The sequence below is a fragment of the Pituophis catenifer genome, unplaced genomic scaffold, assembly GCF_029215685.1.
Source record: "Pituophis catenifer annectens isolate HBS135680 unplaced genomic scaffold, rPitCat1.0.hap2 SCAF_6, whole genome shotgun sequence".
Classification (NCBI taxonomy): domain Eukaryota; kingdom Metazoa; phylum Chordata; class Lepidosauria; order Squamata; family Colubridae; genus Pituophis; species Pituophis catenifer.
The window spans coordinates 94949010-94969745 of NW_027256886.1; the positions used below are offsets into that span (position 1 = coordinate 94949010).

Below are 20736 nucleotides of genomic sequence, written 5' to 3' on the forward strand. Positions count from 1 at the left end.
AGTCAGCCTTGAGCCTGGCGAGATTCGATCTTACTTTAATTGCAGACAGCTGGTGTTAAATTACAGAGCTCTGTCTGTTGAGCTATCCAGGCTCCTTGCCAATTATTGTTGTTGTTGTTATTATTGTTATTAAAATAAGAGTTACCTCCATTCAACTCCCCAATATTTAAACCTTGCCTCAACTGTATATAATACAGTGAACCAAGAGAGAAGGATAGTGGGTACATTTTTAAACTGATAAAAGTTAGTTGCCCTCCTTGTGAATGTATTTGATGGTCTCCAAAGCCATTTGCCTCTAAACAGAACAATCTTCCTCTATAGAAGCCTGTTCCTACCCATCTTGGGGATCAAAGGCATTTAAGCAAAAATAAATAAATAAATGAATGAATAAATAAATAAATAAATAAATAAATACACAACTTTTCACTCACTGTAAGCTATTTTGGTACTGAAAAATCTGCCCATGTGTGGTGTGATTGCCACTAAGGCAGGAGTAGAATTGGCTGCTCGTTCTCTTCTGCCCAACGCTCTGTGCAAAGAGGCTGATTTGGGGGTGGCCCTTGGCTCTGCCAGGCTTACCAGCTCCTAAGAGATGGGCCAGGGTTGGCAATGAACCACCAGAGGAGAGGCCTGGACTCTTAGAGAGGATTTGTCCCGATTCCTGTACATGCAGGGCCTTCTCTCTGCAGTGTTCACACTTCTCTAAATGAAGATTACCAGATTGGTTTCCAAAAATGTTTGGTGTGACAGATACGGGAGGCCATTGGAAGCAACTGCAAATCGTTCCCAAGATCTGATTTCACAAAGACAGAGGCTGCCATTTAGGCAAACCCAAACCAAATGTAGCTTCTAGAACAGAGGTCTTCAAACTTGGCAGCTTTAAGACGTGTGGACTTCAACTCCCAGAATTCTCCAGCCTGGCTAGGATCAAAGTCTAGTGCGAATTTCCTTGGCAAAAGTTCAGCCTCGCTTCTCCCTTTATTTATTATTTATTTATTTATTTATTTATTTATTTATTTATTTATTTATTTATTTATTTATTTATTATTTTTTATTTATTTATTTATTTATTTATTTATTTATTTATTTATTTATTTGTTCAACTTGTATGCCGCCTTTCTCCGAGGATTCAAGGCAGCTTACAATGCATTTAAAAACCACGTATGAAACATTAAAAGTTAAACCATTAAAAACAATTAAAACTCATTCACCCCGTTCATGGCCGGATCTTGCCAAATAGCAACAGCGAGATCAATGGCCCCAGGCCTGCCGGAAGAGCCAGGTCTTCACCGCTTTTCGGAAGGCCAATAGGGTGGGGATGGTCCGGATCTCAGGAGGTAACTGGTTCCAGAGAGCTGGGGCAGCCACAGAGAAGGCCCTCCCCCGCGGGCCCGTCAGCCAGCACTGCTTAGCTGACGGGACCCGGAAGAGACCAACTCTGGGATCTTACCGGTCGTTGGGAGCTATGTGGTAGAAGGTGGTCTCAAAGATAACCTGGCCCTGAGCCATGTAGGGCTTTAAAGTTAATAACCAACACCTTGAATTGTGACCGGAGACCAATAGGGAGCCAGTGCAGCTCACGGAGAATTGGTGTAATGTGGGTGTACCTACATGCACCCATGAAACCTTTGAAGGTTTCCCAGGAACAGCTGCCTGGGAAGCAGCTGAAAGCCCTGGGAGACCAAGACTGCCATCCTTCGGCAGGCCAGAGCGGAGGTTCCTATTAGAGCAGTGGTTCTCAACCTGTGGGTCGGGACCCCTTTGGGAGTCGAACAACCTTTTCACAAGGGTCACCTAAGACCATTGGAAAACACATATTTTCAATGGTTTTAGGAATAATTTTATGGTTGGGGGTCACCACAAGAGGAGGAACTGTATTAAAGGGTCGCGGCATTAGGAAGCTTGAGACCCTCTAATAATTAGAGAAAGGACCAATGTTCAGCTATTTCTTCGAAGCCTCTGGAGGCACCGGAACGACTGGCCACAACAACCACCGCGATGCACCTTTAACACAACTCTCAACTTTCTGGAGAAGTTGTTTAACTTTGCCAACTTCTGCTTGCCAGGCCGACTCCCGCTGAAGCTCTCGGGCTGGCTTCCAGGGCCCATCATCCCCAGCCTTGCTGCCTGGAGCGCAGCGAAGGGGCAGAGGCACGTGGGGCGGGCAGGGGGGGGGGAGAGAAGCGACCGCCGGAAGAGGCGGGAAGGAGCGCCCCAGCAGACGAGCCGCCTTAGGATCAGCGGCTGCGCGGCTCCTCTCTCGGCCCTTCAGGAAGCGCCCAGGTGAGCTCGGCCCGCCGGGCGGCTGAAGGCAGGCAGGTAGGGAGGGAGGGAGGCTGGGAGGGTCTCCAGCTGGGCGAGGCAGCCCCTCCATCCAGCCAAGACCCCGGGAGGGGAGAAAAAAGGTCTGGCTGCCCTCCCGGCGGACGGGGGGCTGCAGGGGCTGGCCGGAGTCGGGGGGGCGCGCGGGGAGGCAGCGGGGCACCTTGAGCCCATCGCCCGCGGGGCTCCTTCCAGGCGGCCCGGAGGAGAGGAGCGGCGGGGCAGGCAGCAGTGGGAGCGGGGCGGACAGCAGCGTCCGGGCTTTCCCGGACGGGGAGCTGCGCCGCCGCTTGCGCCCGCTCTGGGCGCCTCCGGGGGCGGAGAGCAGGAGCAGCGCCCGCTCGCCTTGGCCGGGCTCGCCCGCTCCGGGCCCCCGCTTTGGCGCCGCGCGCCCATTGGCCCGTTTGAAAGCGGCGGCGCGGCGTCATTGGCGGGCGGGCGGCTGCCGAGCGACGCGGTTAATTTGAATCCGCCGGCGTTGCTCGCAGAGCGGCGGCTGCGGCAGCGGCGGCGCTTTCGGTCCGGAAGGCTCTTGCGCCGCGGAGGCACCGGCCGAGAGGAGCGGTAAGGGGAGGCGCCCGCGGGCGCCCTGCTGCAAGGCCCGGGAGACAGGCGCCCCCCTCCCCCCAATATCCAGGCCAGCGGTGGAGCAGCGGCCGAGGCGACGGGCCCTCCGGCTGAGCGCTGGCCCCGGGGTGGGAGGCCCGGGGGCTTCCTCCCGCCCCACGTGCATGGCCAGTTTGTGCCCGGGACGCAGCTGCGAGAAGGCCCCGAGATTCGTTGAGGCGTCCCGGTGGAAGGGACTCGGGGCGGGCAGGCCTTTCCCAGGCGCTGCAGAACTGCGTCTATTGGAGGGCGCCAAATGGGGGGGGACGGGAAGGGGGCTTTGCTGGGCAGCTCTTGACTGAAAAAAGGAAAATCAGCTGAATTGGAATGGGCTGAGTTGGATTCAAGCGGGTGGAGGAGGGGCTGTGGCCTCCCTGGGTGGGGGAAGAGAAAGTATCCAAATGGGGGAAACTTGCTACAAATGTTACTCTCCTTGGTTCTTCCAGCTGAAATCCTTTGGAGTGATGGACGACTACACCAAGATAGAAAAGATTGGTGAAGGTAGGTGCCCCCTGATCTGCCCCTCGGATGCCTCCTCCTTGTCTCTCATGGAATTATGCTACAGAGAAGCATATGGGAAGAAACTTCTTTGAAATAAATGCATGGGACAGAACCGGAGGCTGTAGCAGCCAAAAGTTGCATCCCTTCCCCTTGGAGATGCCGTGGAGCTTTGCAGCTTTTGAGAAAGTAAAGATCCTCATCAGCCGTCAAACTAGCTCCCGGGATTCTCCCAGGAGCCCAACGTTTAATAACCAAACAACCAAAATTGTGGGAGATTAATACACCTCGCACGATTGTGCTGTACCCACCAAAAATCTTGCAAGAGAAAGCACAGGGTAGCTGCTTTGGGGGACAGAATGATGACCTTTGTGATTGATACCTTTAGTTCCTTAGAGACAATATTTTGGCCTTGGTCAATTTGTCTTGGGCTCTTGCTGCACGAACCAACTCACTGCAAAACTGTCCCTTAGCAATACATTTTAATTTGGTAAATAAGATGCCTTTTCTCTTCCTGTGAGCTTCTGAAAAGGATCAGGGGCCTTTGTGTGTTCTCCAAGCATCCAAGTTCATCCCGCTCGTTAGCCAAGTTGCTTTGTTTGATGTACTTTCTTGGCTTCCTTCTTCCAAGCCTTGGCAACCCCTTGTGACGCTTCATCCAGAATTACAAAGTCAGCCGACACACACACACGTTGCCTTTTCCCCTTGTGCTAGGAACGTATGGCGTCGTGTACAAAGGCAAGCACAAGGCCACGGGCCAAGTGGTGGCCATGAAGAAAATCCGCCTGGAAAGCGATGAAGAGGGTGTTCCCAGCACGGCCATCAGGGAGGTTTCCCTGCTGAAAGAGCTACACCATCCCAACATTGTGTGGTGAGTGCAACCCTGTGGCTCCATTGGGCAAAGAGGATGCTTTGTGTATGTGGAGAGCCGGGAAGGAAGTGACATCACTATTATTTTTCCACAGGGTTTACACAAACACACATCCCAAATAGGCCTATTTCACGAAATGCAGACAATATCAGTACATGCCTAGGTGTACAGCTAGCCTTCGACTTATGGCCACAATTGGGACCAGAATTTCTGGTGCTAAGAAAGGCAGTTTATTAAATGAGTGGTACCCAATTTTACTACTGTACCTTTTTTGCTATGGTTGTTAAGCAAATGACCACAGGACGTAAGTGAATCCAGCTTCCCCCATTGACTTCACTTGTCAGATGCTGGCTGGGAAGGTTGCAAATGGCGATCACAGGACCCTGGCACACCACATCAGGTGTGGCTGGATTCGGCCCACAGGGTGCTTTAATTGGGCCCGCCCTGGAAACAGCAAAGGACCGGGCCATGGTGCCTCTGCCAGCAAAAACAGAGCTTGGGAGGGTCACATGCGGGTCTCCCGGGCTCCGTTTTTACTGGCAGAGGGCTGCAGGAGGCCGTCACGGCTGAAAACGGAGCCTCGATGAGTGACATCGAGCTGGCCACGCCCACCCGACCCCCCCCCCCCCCCCCCAAGGTCCAACGCAACCCTGATGCGGCCCTCAATGAAATTGAGTTTGACACCACTGCACTACAGTCATCGTGAATACATGCTGATCCACCTGTTTCTGCCTTCAAGTGCACAAGATCTCCAAGTGCAGAAACAATGTGGTTTAACTCAGGACTTGAATTTCTAAGATTGCGAAGCTCTTCTTTGGAACTCCACTGCCGTGCACTTAAGCAAGGCCTCTTTCCAAGTGGAGGGGCTTGGGGTTATGCTGCAGGGGGTTGATTTTATGGATAAGGATGCATGATAATTGATCCCACCGTGTCTGTTTGCACCTGGTGGTTCTGCCTTATTGCTACAAATGTTTGTTTAGTGAAGAGGAACGTTAATTGGGGATACATCTAATGGGCTAGTAAAATTTCTTGCTTTTGAATGTTTATGTTAGCCTTTCCAGGGAAAATGCAGAGAATATTAAGTGGAACAGACGTTTGCATGATATGAAAAATAAATGAAAATGTCTACACTCTTGCTGTAACAGCTTTTAGACATCATGCTAAACCAGATTTGTCTTTAATCTCCTTCGGAGTCACCAATGCTTCTCCCTGGCCCTTTCCAGCAGTGGGAGCATCTGAACAAACTAGAGAAGAGTATTAACTAATGATGCAATTAGAGAATCATTAATTTGGCACTTTGTGGGGAAATGAGAGCTTGCGGAGTAGTTAGAGGGAACAGTTGTGCTAACTAGAATGAAGGAGTTTGAGTTCTCTTCATTTGTTCAAATAAATCTCTTTAGTCTTCAGGATGTGCTTATGCAAGACTCAAGGCTTTACCTTATCTTTGAATTTCTTTCCATGGATCTCAAGAAATACTTGGATTCTATCCCATCGGGCCAATATTTAGATCGCATGCTCGTTAAGGTAAGAAAGAGTAAAAAAAAACAAAAGAGGGTCTGGAAAAATGTTCTTTTCTAGCTCATTTCTGCCTCTTAAGGTTGAGATTGGTGGAAGCAGCATGAAAAGCATGTGAGTGCTTATAAAAAGTCATGGTCTGTTTTGGGGTTTTAGCCAGGAAATCCCTGCTTATGAACGGCAAAGTGCACCATCAGTTAAAGGCAGCTGTTGTGAAGTTCAACATGTGCCAAATAAGCTTAGATTTCCTTATTGCTTTTATTTATTTATTTATTTATTAATTATATTTCTATACCGCCTCTCTCCCGTAGGACTCAAGGCGGTGTACAGCCAAGAAAATATAGACACACAAACAACATAAAATTGCTAATTAAAATTATTACTTAGTTTGGCCAATTAAATAAAACCCAGAATTAGATAACATTTTAAAAATCATTCACATCTTCATATGTTTAGCCCCGCCTGTTGGAACATCAGGGTCTTGAGGGCACGGCGGAAAGCACGGAGATCAGGGATATTCCGTATCTCAGGGGGCAGTTCATTCCAAAGGGTTGGAGCCCTCACAGAGAAGGCCCTCCCTCTGGGAGTCGCCAGTCGGCATAATTTAACTGATGGTACCCTGAGTAGTCCCTCCCTGTGAGAACGAACTGGTCGGTGGGAGGCTATCGGTGGCAAAAGACGGTCTCGTAGGTACCCAGGTCCTAAGCCATGGAGCGCTGTAAAGGTGATGACTAACACCTTGAATTGCACCCAGAAGACCACCGGGAGCCAGTGCAGCTTGCGCAGGAGAGGTGTTACATGGGCACAATGAGCTGCACCCATAATCACCCGCGCGGCTACATTCTGGACCAGCTGGAGCCTCCGGGTGCTCTTCAAGGGGAGCCCCATGTAGAGAGCATTACAGTAGTCCATACGGGAGGTGACTAGGGCATGAGTGACTGTGTGCAAGGCGTCCCGATCCAGAAAGGGACGCAACTGGCGGATCAGGCGAACCTGATAAAAGGCCCCCCCTGGCCACGGCCGTCATCTTCTAAAGATAGCCGTGAATCCGTGAATACTTTTGCAAAGTATCTGTCATCCATAATGACTCCTTGCTGACAAAGTCCTCACACAATCCTAGGACTTACAGACCTGCATCAGAAATGCAAGTATGCAACCTTAGTGTTGCCTGATGCATGGCCGTGCCTCATTTAATGATGCTGATTGGCTATGGGTACTACAGATAGTTCTCCCGGGAGAAGATGTGAATGCTTTCTGAAGTGGAAGTCTTTGCTCTTGTGATTCTTTCAGAGTTACTTGTACCAAATCTTGCAAGGTATCGTGTTCTGCCATTCAAGAAGGGTCCTGCACAGAGACCTGAAACCCCAGAACTTGTTAATTGATGACAATGGTGTGATTAAACTAGCTGACTTTGGGCTGGCACGTGCTTTCGGCATCCCCGTGCGTGTCTATACACACGAGGTAAGGGGGCGTGTGTGGCTCTGACTTCAGGCAGGATCGGATCTCTGAAGAAGTTAAAGCACTTCCCGTGGGGAGGGTGGGAGGGGGCAAGGGCCCTGTGGGGAAGAGATAGGGATGACCTGCAGATGGGGCCACTGGGAGTGGATGGCCTTGTGTGAGCAGAGGTTTGGCAACAGCTAATCTCAGTTGTGTTCAACTTGAAACAGCTCAAAATCTAGCTTCCTTTTTTTCTTTTGGAGACAACGGTGCTAACATGAGCTCGTTGAAGGGAAAAAATGGGTCTTAATTCATCCTGAACAGTTCAGGTGGTAGCTGGCTCCAGTCTCTTAAATTTATGAGGTTCAAGCAAGAAGGATGCTAGCAATAATCCTTTTGTGAGTTGGATGATAATCCTACCTAGCACTTCCGAAGTGTGTGTGTTTAAATAGCAGGTAAAATCTTCCAATTGCTGGTTTCCTTTCTAGGTTGTAACCTTGTGGTACAGATCCCCCGAGGTCTTGCTTGGCTCTGCTCGCTACTCTACCCCTGTAGATATATGGAGCATCGGGACCATCTTTGCAGAAATGGCCACCAAGAAGCCGCTGTTCCACGGGGATTCAGAAATTGACCAGCTCTTCCGGATCTTCAGGTATCAAGGAAAACAATCAGCTGGGGCAAGAAGAATCTGGGGCTTGGGGGAGGGGTCACTTTTGCATGTTCCTCATAGACAACTGGTATTTCCTGATGAATTGGGATTGGTCTGCTCATGGTTCCTGGCCTTTCTTTCTTTCTTTCTTTCTTTCTTTCTTTCTTTCTTTTTTTTTTTGAAAATTTTTTTCAGTTTTATTTCTTATACACATAATATAAAATGTATATTTTCTTATACATAATTAATCATGCATATACATGTTTTCCTTAAAGAAAGAGTTAAAATAAGGCATTTTAATTACATTCGGAGTTGCTCTTCTACCCTTTCTTCCCTCATTTCGCAACAAACCTTCTTCTCCTTTCCTTTCCCTCCCTTCTCTCCTCTCCTACTTTCTCCTTCCTCCTCTCCTACCTCATCCTACTTCCCCTTCTTTTCCCCACTCCTCTCTTCTTTTCCCCCATCTCACCTTCTCTCCTACTCGTCCCCTTCCTTCCTCTCCTTTTCCCTTGCTTCCATTCCTCTCCATCCCTCTCCTCTTCCTACCCTCTACTCCTCTCTCCTTTCTATCTTCTTTGCTATGGAATATTCTCCTTGTTTGGTATCCAAGCAACTCCTGTAATCTAATCATGCATACTTTCTTTCAGTTTCTTTTCAGATTTATTCTATCAGTATTATCATCCTAATTGTGCATTTATTCTTATAATCATCTTTCTTTTCCCCCCTCCCAATCCCCCTTTTTCATTTACTCTGATGTCATCTGGGTTTCTATTTTTTGTCCTCTCCCTCATTTAACTTTCTATTATCTAAACCATTTATCTATCCTCTTATCTTCATATTTCTTTTCTAACCGTATATAAAATCTTCCCCATGTCTTGAAATATACTGATTCCTCTTTATCTCTTATTCTTAAAGTTAATCTATTCATTTCCGCACAGTCTAAAATCTTTTTTTATTACTTCACCTTCTGATGGAATTTTTTCTGTCTTCCAATTTTGGGTTCCTGGCTGTTCTCATGGCAGACGGCTCTACAGGTGGTTGCATCCTAGAACAGGTGTCTGCAAAGCTTTGGGAGTTGAAGTCCACCAGGCTTAAACTGGCCAAGGTTGCAGGCACCTGTCCTAGAACAGCTGTAACACCTGTTGTATTATTACATCGCTCGTGCTGGACCAATATAAGCAAAATTATATTTTGCAGCCTGCAGATGGTTGCCTGTTTCTTCCCACTTCTGGGGTGCCCAGATGATATGGAAAGACAGACCCACACAGGCACAGCCAAACAACCCCCTCCTTTTCTTTTCTTTTCTTTTTTTTGCTGATGTTGCCAAGGCCACAAAGTTTCTGTGTCCGTTTGTGCCTGGGTAGTGGGAGGGGAGTTTTAGCCAGCTGGTCTTCATCCTCCAAGGGTGGGGCTCCGAAAGCCTCCCTCCCTCCCGAGGTCTCTATGAGGGCAGATTCAACCCACCGTTTTCTCCTCTTCCTGGCAGAGCATTGGGGACCCCCAACAATGACGTCTGGCCGGAAGTAGAATCCTTGCAGGATTACAAGAATACCTTCCCCAAATGGAAACCGAGCAGCCTGGCATCCCACGTGAAGAATTTGGATGATGAAGGCCTCGATCTGCTCTCTGTAAGTGACAGCGTCACTCTTCTTCTGCGGGACCTGGAAGTTGAGTCGTGGCAAGTGGACTTCTTTTCCTTTTGGGTTTGAAGCCTTTCACTGCCTATCCAAGTACCTTCTTGAGTCTGACCTGCCGGGTCCTTCTAACCGGTATAAGCAGCAAAACGTTTCAAACTAAAAAGAAAAAGAAGTCCAGTGGTTATAACTCAACTTCCAGACAACTCTAGCTGGATGACTGAGAATCTTCATCAACATCTGCACACCCTTGAAAGGCCCCATCCTCAGAGTGGGCCTTTTGATTCTTCTGGAGGGGAAACAAGCTCTCTCTAGACTGGGTGGCCAAGGCATTGAGCAGAAAGCAGGTTGGTCAGGCTTGGCAAAATGGCTGCAGTCCGCAAATTGGTTTGGTGAATAGTTGCTTTGAGAAACCAGAATTTATAGTAGGTTATATTTACAAAAGGTAAATATAATATAAATGTAAAAGGGACGCGGTGGCCCAGTGGCTAAGATGCTGAGCCCCACCAAATACAACAGCTAACCACCACCTTTCCCATGGGGGCCACTGGCTTCCCTGCCCTACTTTATTTAGACCAGCGGTGTCAAACTCAAGGCCCGTGGGCCAGATCTGGTCCATGGGGCTGGCCTGGAAACAGCAAAGGGGTGGGGTGGGGCCAGCAGGGTGCTGCAGGAGGCATCCCATCTCCTCCCCCAGCCCTCAAAGAAATCCAATTTGACACTCCTGGTTTAGGCCCTTAGAATTACACACTGGCCTGCTGCAGGGCAACTGACATCGTACTTCCAAGAACCCTTTTGGACTCCAGAGGTAGATTTAAAAACTAGTTGCATCCAGTGCCTTGCTTGGGAGGGTCACACCCCCATGGACAGGGAGGGAAGAAGCCTCAGCAAACAGCTGGTGCCATCACTGGCTATTGGGAGCGAGACATTGGCCCCCACGGAGAGGGCGCGTAACTTGGGTGTCCTGGACGCACGGCTGTCTTTAGAAGAGCATATGACGGCCGTGGTCAGGGGGGCTTTCTATCAGGTTCGCCTGATACACCAGTTGCGCCCCTTTCTGGATTGGGACTCCTTATGCACGGTCACTCATGCCCTCGTCACTTCCCGCCTGGACTACTGCAATGCTCTCTACATGGGGCTCCCCTTGAGGAGCACCCGGAGGCTCCAACTGGTGCAGAATGCAGCCACGCGGGTACTTACGGGGGCGACATGGCGCTCCCACGTAACACCTCTCCTGCGCGAGCTGCATTGGCTTCCAGTGGTCTTCCGGGTGTGCTTCAAGGTACTGGTTCTCATCTTCAAAGCGCTCCATGGCTTAGGGCCTGGTTATTTATGAGACCACCTTCTGCCACCGATAACCTCCCACCGGCCAATATGCTCCCACAGAGAGGGTCTCCTCAGGGTGCTGTCGGTCAGGCAATGTCGACTGGTGACCCCCCGGGAAAGAGCCTTCTCTGTGGGGGCACCCGCCCTCTGGAATGAGCTACCCCCAGCGATACGACTAATCCCGGACCTCCGGACCTTTCGCCGGGCTCTGAAAACATTCCTATTTCAACAAGCCGGGCTGGCTTAAAATTTTTTATTGGTGAATTTTAGGGGTAAGGGGTTTTAAATTGGGGAAAGCCATTAGGGATTTAATTTTGTTTTAAATGTATTTTAATGTTTATATTGTATGTTTTTTAATCTTGGCTGTTCACTGCCCCGAGTCCTTCGGGAGAGGGGGCGGTATAAAAATTTAAAAAATAAAAATAAATAATAATAATCGGGGGAGATTTTCTTGTCATCTTCTTATGCTTTGTTTTACCTGGCCCTGCCCTATTTTGTAGCCATTTTATGCAACCTAAGAACCAAAAGTGGCTGCAGAGATTAGATATGTTCTGAAGTGGGACTGGAGAGTATGGGTCCAAAGTTTCCTGCTCTGACGTGGACGCCTATTGCTCCGCCCTTCTTGCCTGTGGATTGTGGGTGGGTGACGTTTCCCTTTGTTTTGACTTGCAGAAAATGTTGATCTACGATCCTGCAAAAAGGATTTCTGGCCGTGTGGCCCTGAATCACCCCTACTTTGATGACCTGGACAAATCAAAACTCCCAGCCAACCGGCTCAAGAAATGCTAACTGTTGGTTTGTGGAGAAGCTGCTGCGGATGTTTGCTGCGAGAGTATGCAGAAATTGTTGCTCTTGTTTTTTTATATATGTCTGTCTTGATCTGTTCTAAAATTATAGCCCTGTTTAGAGTCCCTGATGTAAAATCCTCCTCAAATGTAAATATTAAGTGACTCAGTCCTCAATAAATTTGTGCACTGTTAATTATTCCCACCGTTATATAAATAAATCCTTCAAAACTAGGGTGGAATGTTGGTTTCTTCCAGATGCTTGCAGATGCTTGGCTTGACTACCAGAAGGCTAAAGGCTTTTTAGCCTTTAGGGTCTTTGTAGAAAAAGCCCCCTCTCTCCAAGCTCCCAGTTGGACGAACCCAAAATCTCCCAACAGCTGCAAATCTGGCTTTGCCGAGGTCATCTTTGAGGACCTTCCCCCTTCTGTAGGTGTCCCAGAGAAGTCCACGCTGGGCTTGAGGCCAGTCCTTGCATGACTCCCTGCTCAAGGGAGCCTGCTCAGCTCAATTGTGTGTGGCTTTAGGGATGGTGACAGTCTCCCTTCCTCTCCTCTCTTCCTGGAGAACACCTGGGCAGCCCTCCGTGGCAGTGAGGTGAGGGTCAACCTCTAGAGCAGTGTTTCTCAACCTTGGTAGCTTGAAGATGGGTGGACTTCAACTCCCAGAATCCCCCAGCCAGCAGCGCTGGCTGGGGGATTCTGGGAGTTGAAGTCCACCCATCTTCAAGCTACCAAGGTTGAGAAACGCTGCTCTAGACCACCAGGAGACTGGGGAAGCAGTCATTACCTCATCTTGAAGGGCAGCAGTAGAAGTTGTAGCAGACCATTGTTGAACCTTCTGTTGAATATCTGTTTCTCCTGTGAAACTTGAGATTTCGGTTACCAGCTGCTTCCTGAGGCTCTCAAGCCACGGAAACTCAAGATTGTCACACCGTTGACAGGCAGACATTCAACCGAAGGAGCTCTGTTTATCGAGCCCGCTTTATCGTGTTCTGTAGCAGAGGAGGAAATGAGGTCATCGTAAATGTAACCCATTCAAGTGAGAAATGGTGGCTGCTGCATCCATGACTCAACAAACCGACTTGTCAGTGTGCCATTTCCTCTTGAGCCACAAGATGTCAGCACAATACACAATCTCTGCAATCATCTACATAATCAAGGCGTGGTAGGAGATCGGCTGCAGGATGGAGCTGAATCACCCTGGAATAGCTTGCAGCATGCACTTTTATGTGAGTTCAATGGAGCAGAATTACTACACTTAAAAATGATTGTTTAAAAGACGGCAAACTGTTTAAAACCCCTTTCCTGCCTTCTCTCATCCTGGGTTTTGCTTCCTGGGAGTAGCTGGTAGATTAGTAGATGATTGTCTTTGTGGAAGAAGGAGTGTTCATCAAAATTGCCAAATCTATCGATGTCATATTTATCTAATGTTTTGCACTGTTAGAGTGAAAAGTGCTGCATGTTTCAGGCAGCATCTTCTGCTTTCTTCTTCAACAACGCAAGCAGATTTCTGGGTTCACTTGACCTGTGAAGGAAACTGTGTTCCTTTTCTCAACTGCAGACCATCTTGAGCTCAAGAAACAAGAATAAGAAAAGGCTGTTTTTCCACTCCTGCTCACAGTTTCCCATCTTTGGCCAAGTGCGAAAACTGCGACACTTTTCAACATATGTGGATACAATTCATTTGCACTTAATGCAGGTGGGAAAATTCTGCAGGTGGTGCGTCTCTGCTTTTCCCCTTAATTAGAAGTGTGATACGGAAAATATTGTGCTTCCAGCTGGCCATCAATTACCACAAAATGTTCAGAATTTCTGAACAAAGTTAAATGGAGGAATTTTAATCCAATATAGGTAAGATATAGGTAAGCTTCTAGTGTCTGCTCAGAAGAAAATTCTATAGTTTTATTTGTCATCCACATCTTAACGTGTGGCAATAACCAACTGGTGACCTCTGGCTGTGACAATTAAAACTTGTCCAAAAGACAAGACCGCCTTCTAAATCTTTTACTTGCTACGTTAACCGCCTAGAGCTGGGATGGATTATCAGAGCTTCTTTGTCTCAAACCATCCTAAACATGTAGAGTCTCTCCTTTACATAGAACCGTCTTGTGATCTGTGGAGAAAAATATCTCTCACACATGAATGTATACAAACAAAACACTTTTTTAGGTTTGTTGTTCTTAGTTGCGAAGTCGTGTCCGACCCATCGCAACCTCATGGACAACATTCCTCCAGGCCTTCCTGCCTTCTACCATCCTCCGGAGTCCATTGAAGCTCACGCCAACTGCTTCCAGCCACCTCCAGCCAGCCACCTCGTTCTCTGCCGTCCCCTTCTTTTGCCCTCAATCGTTCCCAGCATTAGGCTCTTCTCCAGGGAGTCCTTCCTTCTCATTAGGTGGCCAAAAGCATTTGAGTTTCCTCTTCAGGATCTGGCCTTCTAAAGAGCCGTCAGGGTTGATCTCCCCTAGGACTGACCGGTTTGATCGCCTTGCAGTCCAAGGGACTCGCAGGAGTCTTCTCCAGCACCAGAGTTCAACGGCCTCCATTCTTTGATGCTCAGCCTTTCTTATGGTCCAACTTTCATAGCCATACATTGCAACTGGGAAAACCATAGCCTTGACTATATGCACTTTTGTTGGCAGGGTGATGTCTCTGCTTTTTAGTAGGCTGTCTAACTTTGCCATAGCTTTCCTCCCCAGGAGCAAGCGTCTTTTAATTTCTTGGCTTCAGTCCCCATCTGCAGTGATCTTGGAGCCCAGGAAAATAAAATCTGTCACTACCTCTATTTCTTCCCCATCTATTTGCCAGGAATTGAGAGGGCCGGATGCCATGGTCTTAGTTTTCTTAATTCCTTTTCTTTTTTGGGTTGGTCAATCAGAAAAAACGTCCACATGGCCACTTCAAACTCCTGCAAAATGTAGGGGTAAGAAACAGCAGCAGAACTTTTTAAACATCTCCCAGTTCAAATCTTCAAAGTTGATTCGTTCTTAAGGAGGACTTAAAGGATGCATTCCCCATCTAAGAGCACAACCACCAACATTGTGTTTTTAGATATTTTACACTGGGCCCCATCCTCAACCCCTTAGTAGACATTGCCTTCTTTTTGGACATGTTTTCCATGAACAAATTTAGGAAGACAAGTCGCAAGGGGATGTCATGGCCAGAGGAGGAAATGAAGGTGGATTCAGAGGGCTCCCTTATGGCCTGCACTGCGCTCCCAGAGCTGCATTGTAATTAGTGGAGGGGGAAGGAAGGGCTCTGAGCTGTCCAAAAGGGCACCAGGACCTCCTGCACCTGAAGTGCTCTGTGTGGCTTAGTGTTGTGGCAGCACATTCGGACAGTGAGGAGGTTGGGGAGGAACGTGGGCCAGTCCTGGAGTCTGGGGAAGGCTCCGACAATGGCTCTGAGTCGGAGGCAGAGAGGGGGCCAAGGCCATCTGGTAGTTCTTTGTTGCCTCCAGAGTGATCAGCGAGGCAGAAGAACAGCGGGAGCCTGTTCCCAATGTGCACATGCGCAGAGCTGCCAGGAGACAGGAACAATTAAGGAAACAGGGTCAACTTGGGAGTAAGGCTTGGAGATGATTGGCCCCTCCCATAAGACAAAAGAAGCGAACGAGATGTGAGCTTTTGCAGGAAGCAATTAGTTCATCTGGTCAGTAAAAGCTCTGGAAAAGCTCTGTTTGACTCTGTGCTAAGTTTGGCCTCGCCCTGCATTTGACAGTTCTCTGGCAGCATTCCAAGGAGATAAGGTGAGTGTTTGCAAACACTCCTCTGAAAGACTGTTTATCAAGCCTTGCGGACTGTAAATGAAAGTAATTTACAGCCATATGAATTAAAGAGGTTTGCTGGGACTAAGTTTGTGCTGTTTATTTTCTAAGGAAGGCTAGGTCAGAACACTTAGGACAGGGTCTAGGACTTTTAGGCTCCTACCTTTGGCCGTGCCTGCTTCTCCTCCAGGGTTCCGCCTCCGTGCATTATCCACCAGCTTTTCTCCTCAGCTGGCCCGCCCCCATTCTTTCACCCCGGCACATGGGCCACGGCCCCTCTGTCCCAGTCTCTTTGCTCATTCGTCGAAGTACAGTTCGTGTTGGGCATTTGGGCGCATGGGACAATTCGCCACCAGCCAATCAGCTGGCTGGCAATGCTGGCAATCAGAAGTCACAGCATGATCGATGCAGGAGCTGGGAGGCTTTGGAAGAGGTGATGCAGCTAAATGGTCTCAGGCACTTGTTAGGAGAAGGAAGGGGAGGGGTGGAAGCTCCTCTGTACCTGATCGTGCCTCCAAATGGGAAGAGAAGAGTGGGGGGTTGGGTAACCCTAACCTTAACCCAGTCCCTGCATTGATTGTGCTGCGACTTCTGGTTGCCAGCATTGGCAGCCAGCCAATTGGCTGGTGGTGAATTGTCCTGTGCTCCCAAACGCCCAAAACAAACTGTACTTCGACGAATGGGCCGCGGCAAAGGGACTGGGACAGAGGGGCCGTGGCCCATGTGCCAGGGAGAAAAACTGGTGGACAATGCGTGGAGGAAGAACCCTGGAAGTGAAGCAGACACGGCCAAAGGTAGGAGCCTAAAAGTCCCATTCCGCTTAGGATGGGTGCTTGTGCAACAAACACAAGGCAGCAAATGTGACCTTTCAGGTGTGCCTTACATCCCTGGGATGAAAACTATACTCCGGTTCCATGTCTTCGTAAGCCTTACAATCATACATGTCCATGTGACCCAGTTAGGTCGTGGGAAAACAGTTTGAGAAATATTCTGGAAAGAAGCATGAATTGCTTTTAACATTCATTCTTTAAAATGAGGAGAGGAAAGGTGGTATAGCTAAACCATTTTATTGAGATGCTTTTCCCAAAATAGAAACAAAAGTAAGTCTCCCACCAAGCTTAAAGGCCACAGGCAGAATTAAACCAAATGAACCAGCCATTTGGTTTCAGAAGCTCTTAAGTAGTTCAACCATCGGTTATTGCAAATAGCCCTGGTTCATTGACTCCTCTCCCTGTGTCAAGAGTACCGTTGATCTTGCCAAGCACAGCAGCGATGTTTATACAACACACAGGGTGCAAACATTTTGCTATAGGCTGCCTCAATTCAGGGGACAGGTAAGGAGCTGAGCCCACAGCTCCCCTATCCAGAGGTGGTTGCTAAACTCGACTCCAGAAGGATGCCGTAAGCAGCCTTAGGCTCTCCTCCACGTGCATAAATCTCCCTTTGCGTCCATCACTCTTGCTCTTGGGAGCCAAAGGGATGAAATCTGAGTCACAGATTTTCCCTTGGATTGCTCTGCTTTTCCTCTTGTGATCCTTGACCAAGCATCACAGGTACGTGCAAATACCCTTTGCCTTCCCAGCCCTTTGTAACAAACAGTACAGTGAGTTTTTGAAAATATGGATTATTTAATGTATACAGTGGAGATATTTCTAAGTCTCTCTTGGTGCCTGAAGCAGAGTCGGTTGTCTCCGCTTCTGGGCCCTGAAGGGAAGGTGGAGAAGGTTTCCTGATTCAGCAGCAGCTGAGAAGGAGTTTCCTTCCCAAGTTGGCTCAAAAGTTGAGAAATCTGCCTCCCTAATGGGGAATGACCTATGTGTTCACCTGCTTTACCTGTAAATATGGAGGTAAATGGAGCAGGCTTTGAAGAAGGAACTTTATTTATATCCCTCTAAGGAACTGAGAGAATACAGATAGGAGGGTCACACTGACTCCCCACAATCTCCTTGTCTGGTAGCGGGTGAGCAGCCCAGGTTCACCTCTGCCTGAAGGGGAGATAGGAAGCCTTTGATTTATGACCGTAATTGACCCTGATAATTACAGTCATAAATTGTGACAGTCATAAAGTGGATGACTATGTGACTGGACCAGCTTTTATTTCCTTTTTTGCAGTGATGGTTAAGTGAATGCCACGGTTGCAAAGTGAACATCGCAGTTGCTAAGCAAACACCATGGTCATTAAGCAAATTCATTGTTTACTCAGGATGCTTTTTGACGGAAACTGGAAGTAAACACTGCCTTCTGGCAAACATTGTAAATTGTGGCCATGTGGCAGCAGTTGTATGTGCGACTGTTTGCTGAGCATCCCAAAAGTCACCTGACTGAGGGGAGGGGGGGCATTGGAACTTTGGAACTGGCTCTAAGTGCCTTTTTTGGGGGGGGGTGTCCATCGTACTTTTGAATGGTCACTAAGCAACTGGTTGTAAGTCAAGGACTAGCCAAAACAACTTCAGGTCCTCCAATCTAGCCCCCACTGTTCTGTCCCAGGAGGTAGCACATTTGTTCCTAAAGTATTTTTAAAAACAGTGCTAATATAAGTTGCCTCAAAATTCTGGAAATCTGATGTCTACCTATATGGCTTTAGCAAAAGATACAGTATTTACCAAAATGTCAGGGATTTAGAGGAAAGATTTCCCAGCATTTTTAGAAGAAACAAGTTACTCAGACAGCTTAGTTAAGAAGCTGTCATTTCAAAAATGGGATTATTTGGGCCAGGGTGACGCTATTGAAACGCAGGTGGATGGTTGCTCTTTTGTAGAATAATAAAAATAGAAGAAGTCATTTCATTTAAGGAGCCCTTCACATGTGAATATGTATAGTGAACCAAAGAATATTATGCAGAACTTTCTCCAAAGAAAACACCCAGACAGTTCTGAAGAAACTCACCCAAATTAGCAAAGAGTTTCCTGCCATTGGATTTGAAAGAGAAAAAGATATTTTCCTTAATTTCACTCCTGAACTAGATAAAAAGGAGAGAATTACACGTGGCAGTTGCCTCCTGCCCTAGCAGGCCAAACATTCAACATACATATTTGATCAACTAGCTGAAAAAATTGTACACTTTGTGTTCTTTGGCTGATTGACAATTACAATCCTAATGACTTCTGTTGTTAATGGATCTCATTTTTTTCAGATAAACGAAACAAGGATTTAATTGTTACAAATGCAGTCCTTGGGGGAAGGAAAAACATCATTCACCTGGCAAAATTGGACGTGTTGCTAGGTTAGCAATTTCAGGGAGATTTTAAAGCCATGGCTTTGTTTTCAGCACTATGGTGACCGAAGGGTGGTGAAAAGAAACAGAGATGATTGGGTAATTTTGCAATCTTGGAGAGAGAAAATGTCACAGACATATTATTTAAAGACCTTCCCCTTCGGACCCCACACAGAAACACTCAGTATAAAAATAGGCTCACTTCAGAGATCAAAACACTGATGCTGAATTTCTTGTTATTGAGTATAAAAGGGTGCATGTGCCAGTTTTAGCTTATTAAAATGGCAGAGTGAGGGTCTAAGAAAGAGATTCACACTCCTGAGGTGAACTTGTGCTTCCTAACCTTTGGTGATCCCTGAATTCAGATGGAATACAAGGGGTGCCTTTGGGTCTCTTCGGCCCAGTCTGCTAAGCCCTTGGTCTGGGGAGAGACCCATGGAAATGAAGGGGAGAAAAGTCTTTGCGTGTCCCACTGAGTCCACCTGTGCTCAGAAGCAATGCTAGAAACTAACTTTTTTCCAGCTGAGCCAAGATGGGTTGGGCTTCTCTCGGCTCAGGCAACCACCGTTGAGGAACTCCAGAAGCACCACTTCCTCTTTGAATGATGTTTATTGAGGGCCAGTTCTTCCTTCTCTCGCTCCTTCTTAACCCGCTGGAAATGGTCTTCCTCTTTCAGGTACCAAATGGGAGGCCAACGGTGCTTTTCAAAATATTCCTGATTATCTGGTGAACAAACGATACCCCGTAAGTTTAACAATATCTTGAACCAGCAAAGTCTTAGAAACTTGTCTATTTTCTTGAAAAACTAGGGAATGTGTTATCCACCATGCAAAATCATGGAATGCAGAATCTGAAATCTTCTGCTGATTCCGGGGGGAGGGGGGGTCTCTTTTCAAAACTCCACCAAGTTTCAAGTTGTTATAGGATGGGGATGAGAACATCTGGGATTTCTTATTCGTGGTGGAGGACGTAGCTCTCTGTGTCTACTTTAGGATATTCTCAAATGGAAAACTCATCAGAGTCAGTTCATTTAGGAAAGACACAAAATGCTAGACAGCCATAACTCAAAATGGACCATCCTAATCTACAGAAAAGATCATCAAAATGTTTGCTATTGAAGCATCCCAAAGGCAGAATAGGAACTGGGGGGGAGGGGGTCATTTCTGCAGCTGAATATTATGTATTCTTAAATTTCAGTGATTCTGCAGCTATTAAAAAAAGGTCTTATAAGTTATGTTAAAATAAGCAGCAGACCATATAAATATCTACAGGTGGACTTCAAATGCAGATATAAATATTGTGAAAAGGCGATGAATCTCTTACCAGGAGATTTCATTTTAATTTCCTTTCGGAACTTCGAACAAACACTGTTATAGTTAGTGCAGATGTAATGCAAGCACCAAGCTGCCAGCTGCTTAGCATTGTGGAACTGGAAAAGAAACAGAGGGGAGTCAAGGCAAGAGAACATCTCCAGGGGCTGAGCCATCTGGGGGGCCTCTTGGGAAGCAGTCAGTCAGGCTGGACATGTCACTGGAGCAGGGACTGGTCCTCAAACCATCCTGATAGCCCAGTGGGTGGTCCTAAGGGACACTTTCTGGGAAGACAGAGGTTACTCTCAGGGGAAGCAGGGAGATATTGGCAGTAGAAAACTGATAGGCCAAAAGGGGGGGGGTTCACCGTGCATGTCTCTAGGACAGAGGTCTTCAAATTTGGCGGCTTTAAGACTTGTGGGAGAATTCTGGGAGTTGAAGTCCCCAAGTCTTAAAGCTGCCAAGTTTGGGGACCCCTGCTCTAGGAAAACATCCCCCAGCCACTTGTTATTTGGTCCTGAAACCTCCATTGCTCATAGTCATCCCAACCAGGCTGATCTCGAAGGCTGTTTCTTGTAGACCAGGCTCCCTTCTTTTTTCCCATCTCCCACTGTGGGAAAGCTGGAATCTGCTCTCATTCTGCCTGCTGATCTTCCTCTCCCTCAAAGACACATGTCATCTCCTTAAGGGCAGATTTAAAAAGGGGGGTTTTCAGGTGGTGAGAAGTTGTATTCTCAGCTTTTCAAGAGGAACAGCAGGATGAGAAGCACAAAAACTACTGGGGCCATCTCTTATACATCC

General features: G+C 47.6%; 2 protein-coding genes across 3 annotated transcripts in view; one reads left to right on the forward strand and one right to left on the reverse strand.

The window, feature by feature from the left end:
* The first annotated feature begins 2809 nt into the window (after positions 1 to 2809).
* CDK1 (cyclin dependent kinase 1) lies at positions 2810 to 11843 on the forward strand. The gene is made up of 8 exons (XM_070945285.1): positions 2810 to 2886; positions 3375 to 3429; positions 4141 to 4297; positions 5698 to 5821; positions 7103 to 7273; positions 7738 to 7901; positions 9385 to 9526; positions 11531 to 11843. The coding sequence occupies exons 2-8, from the start codon at positions 3393 to 3395 to the stop codon at positions 11645 to 11647; spliced, it is 912 nt and encodes a 303-aa protein (XP_070801386.1). The 5' UTR covers positions 2810 to 2886; positions 3375 to 3392; the 3' UTR covers positions 11648 to 11843.
* A 4619-nt stretch (positions 11844 to 16462) lies between these two features.
* The window catches only part of RHOBTB1 (Rho related BTB domain containing 1), a 29395-nt gene continuing 25121 nt past the window's right edge, over positions 16463 to 20736 (reverse strand). For both annotated transcript variants that reach the window (XM_070945514.1, XM_070945515.1), the window contains exons 9-10: positions 19949 to 20054; positions 16463 to 19348 (exon numbers count right to left, since the gene is read on the reverse strand). In XM_070945514.1, coding sequence (XP_070801615.1) covers positions 19179 to 19348; positions 19949 to 20054 — 276 coding nt within the window. In that variant the 3' untranslated portion in view covers positions 16463 to 19178. The remainder of the gene's footprint in view (positions 19349 to 19948; positions 20055 to 20736) is intronic.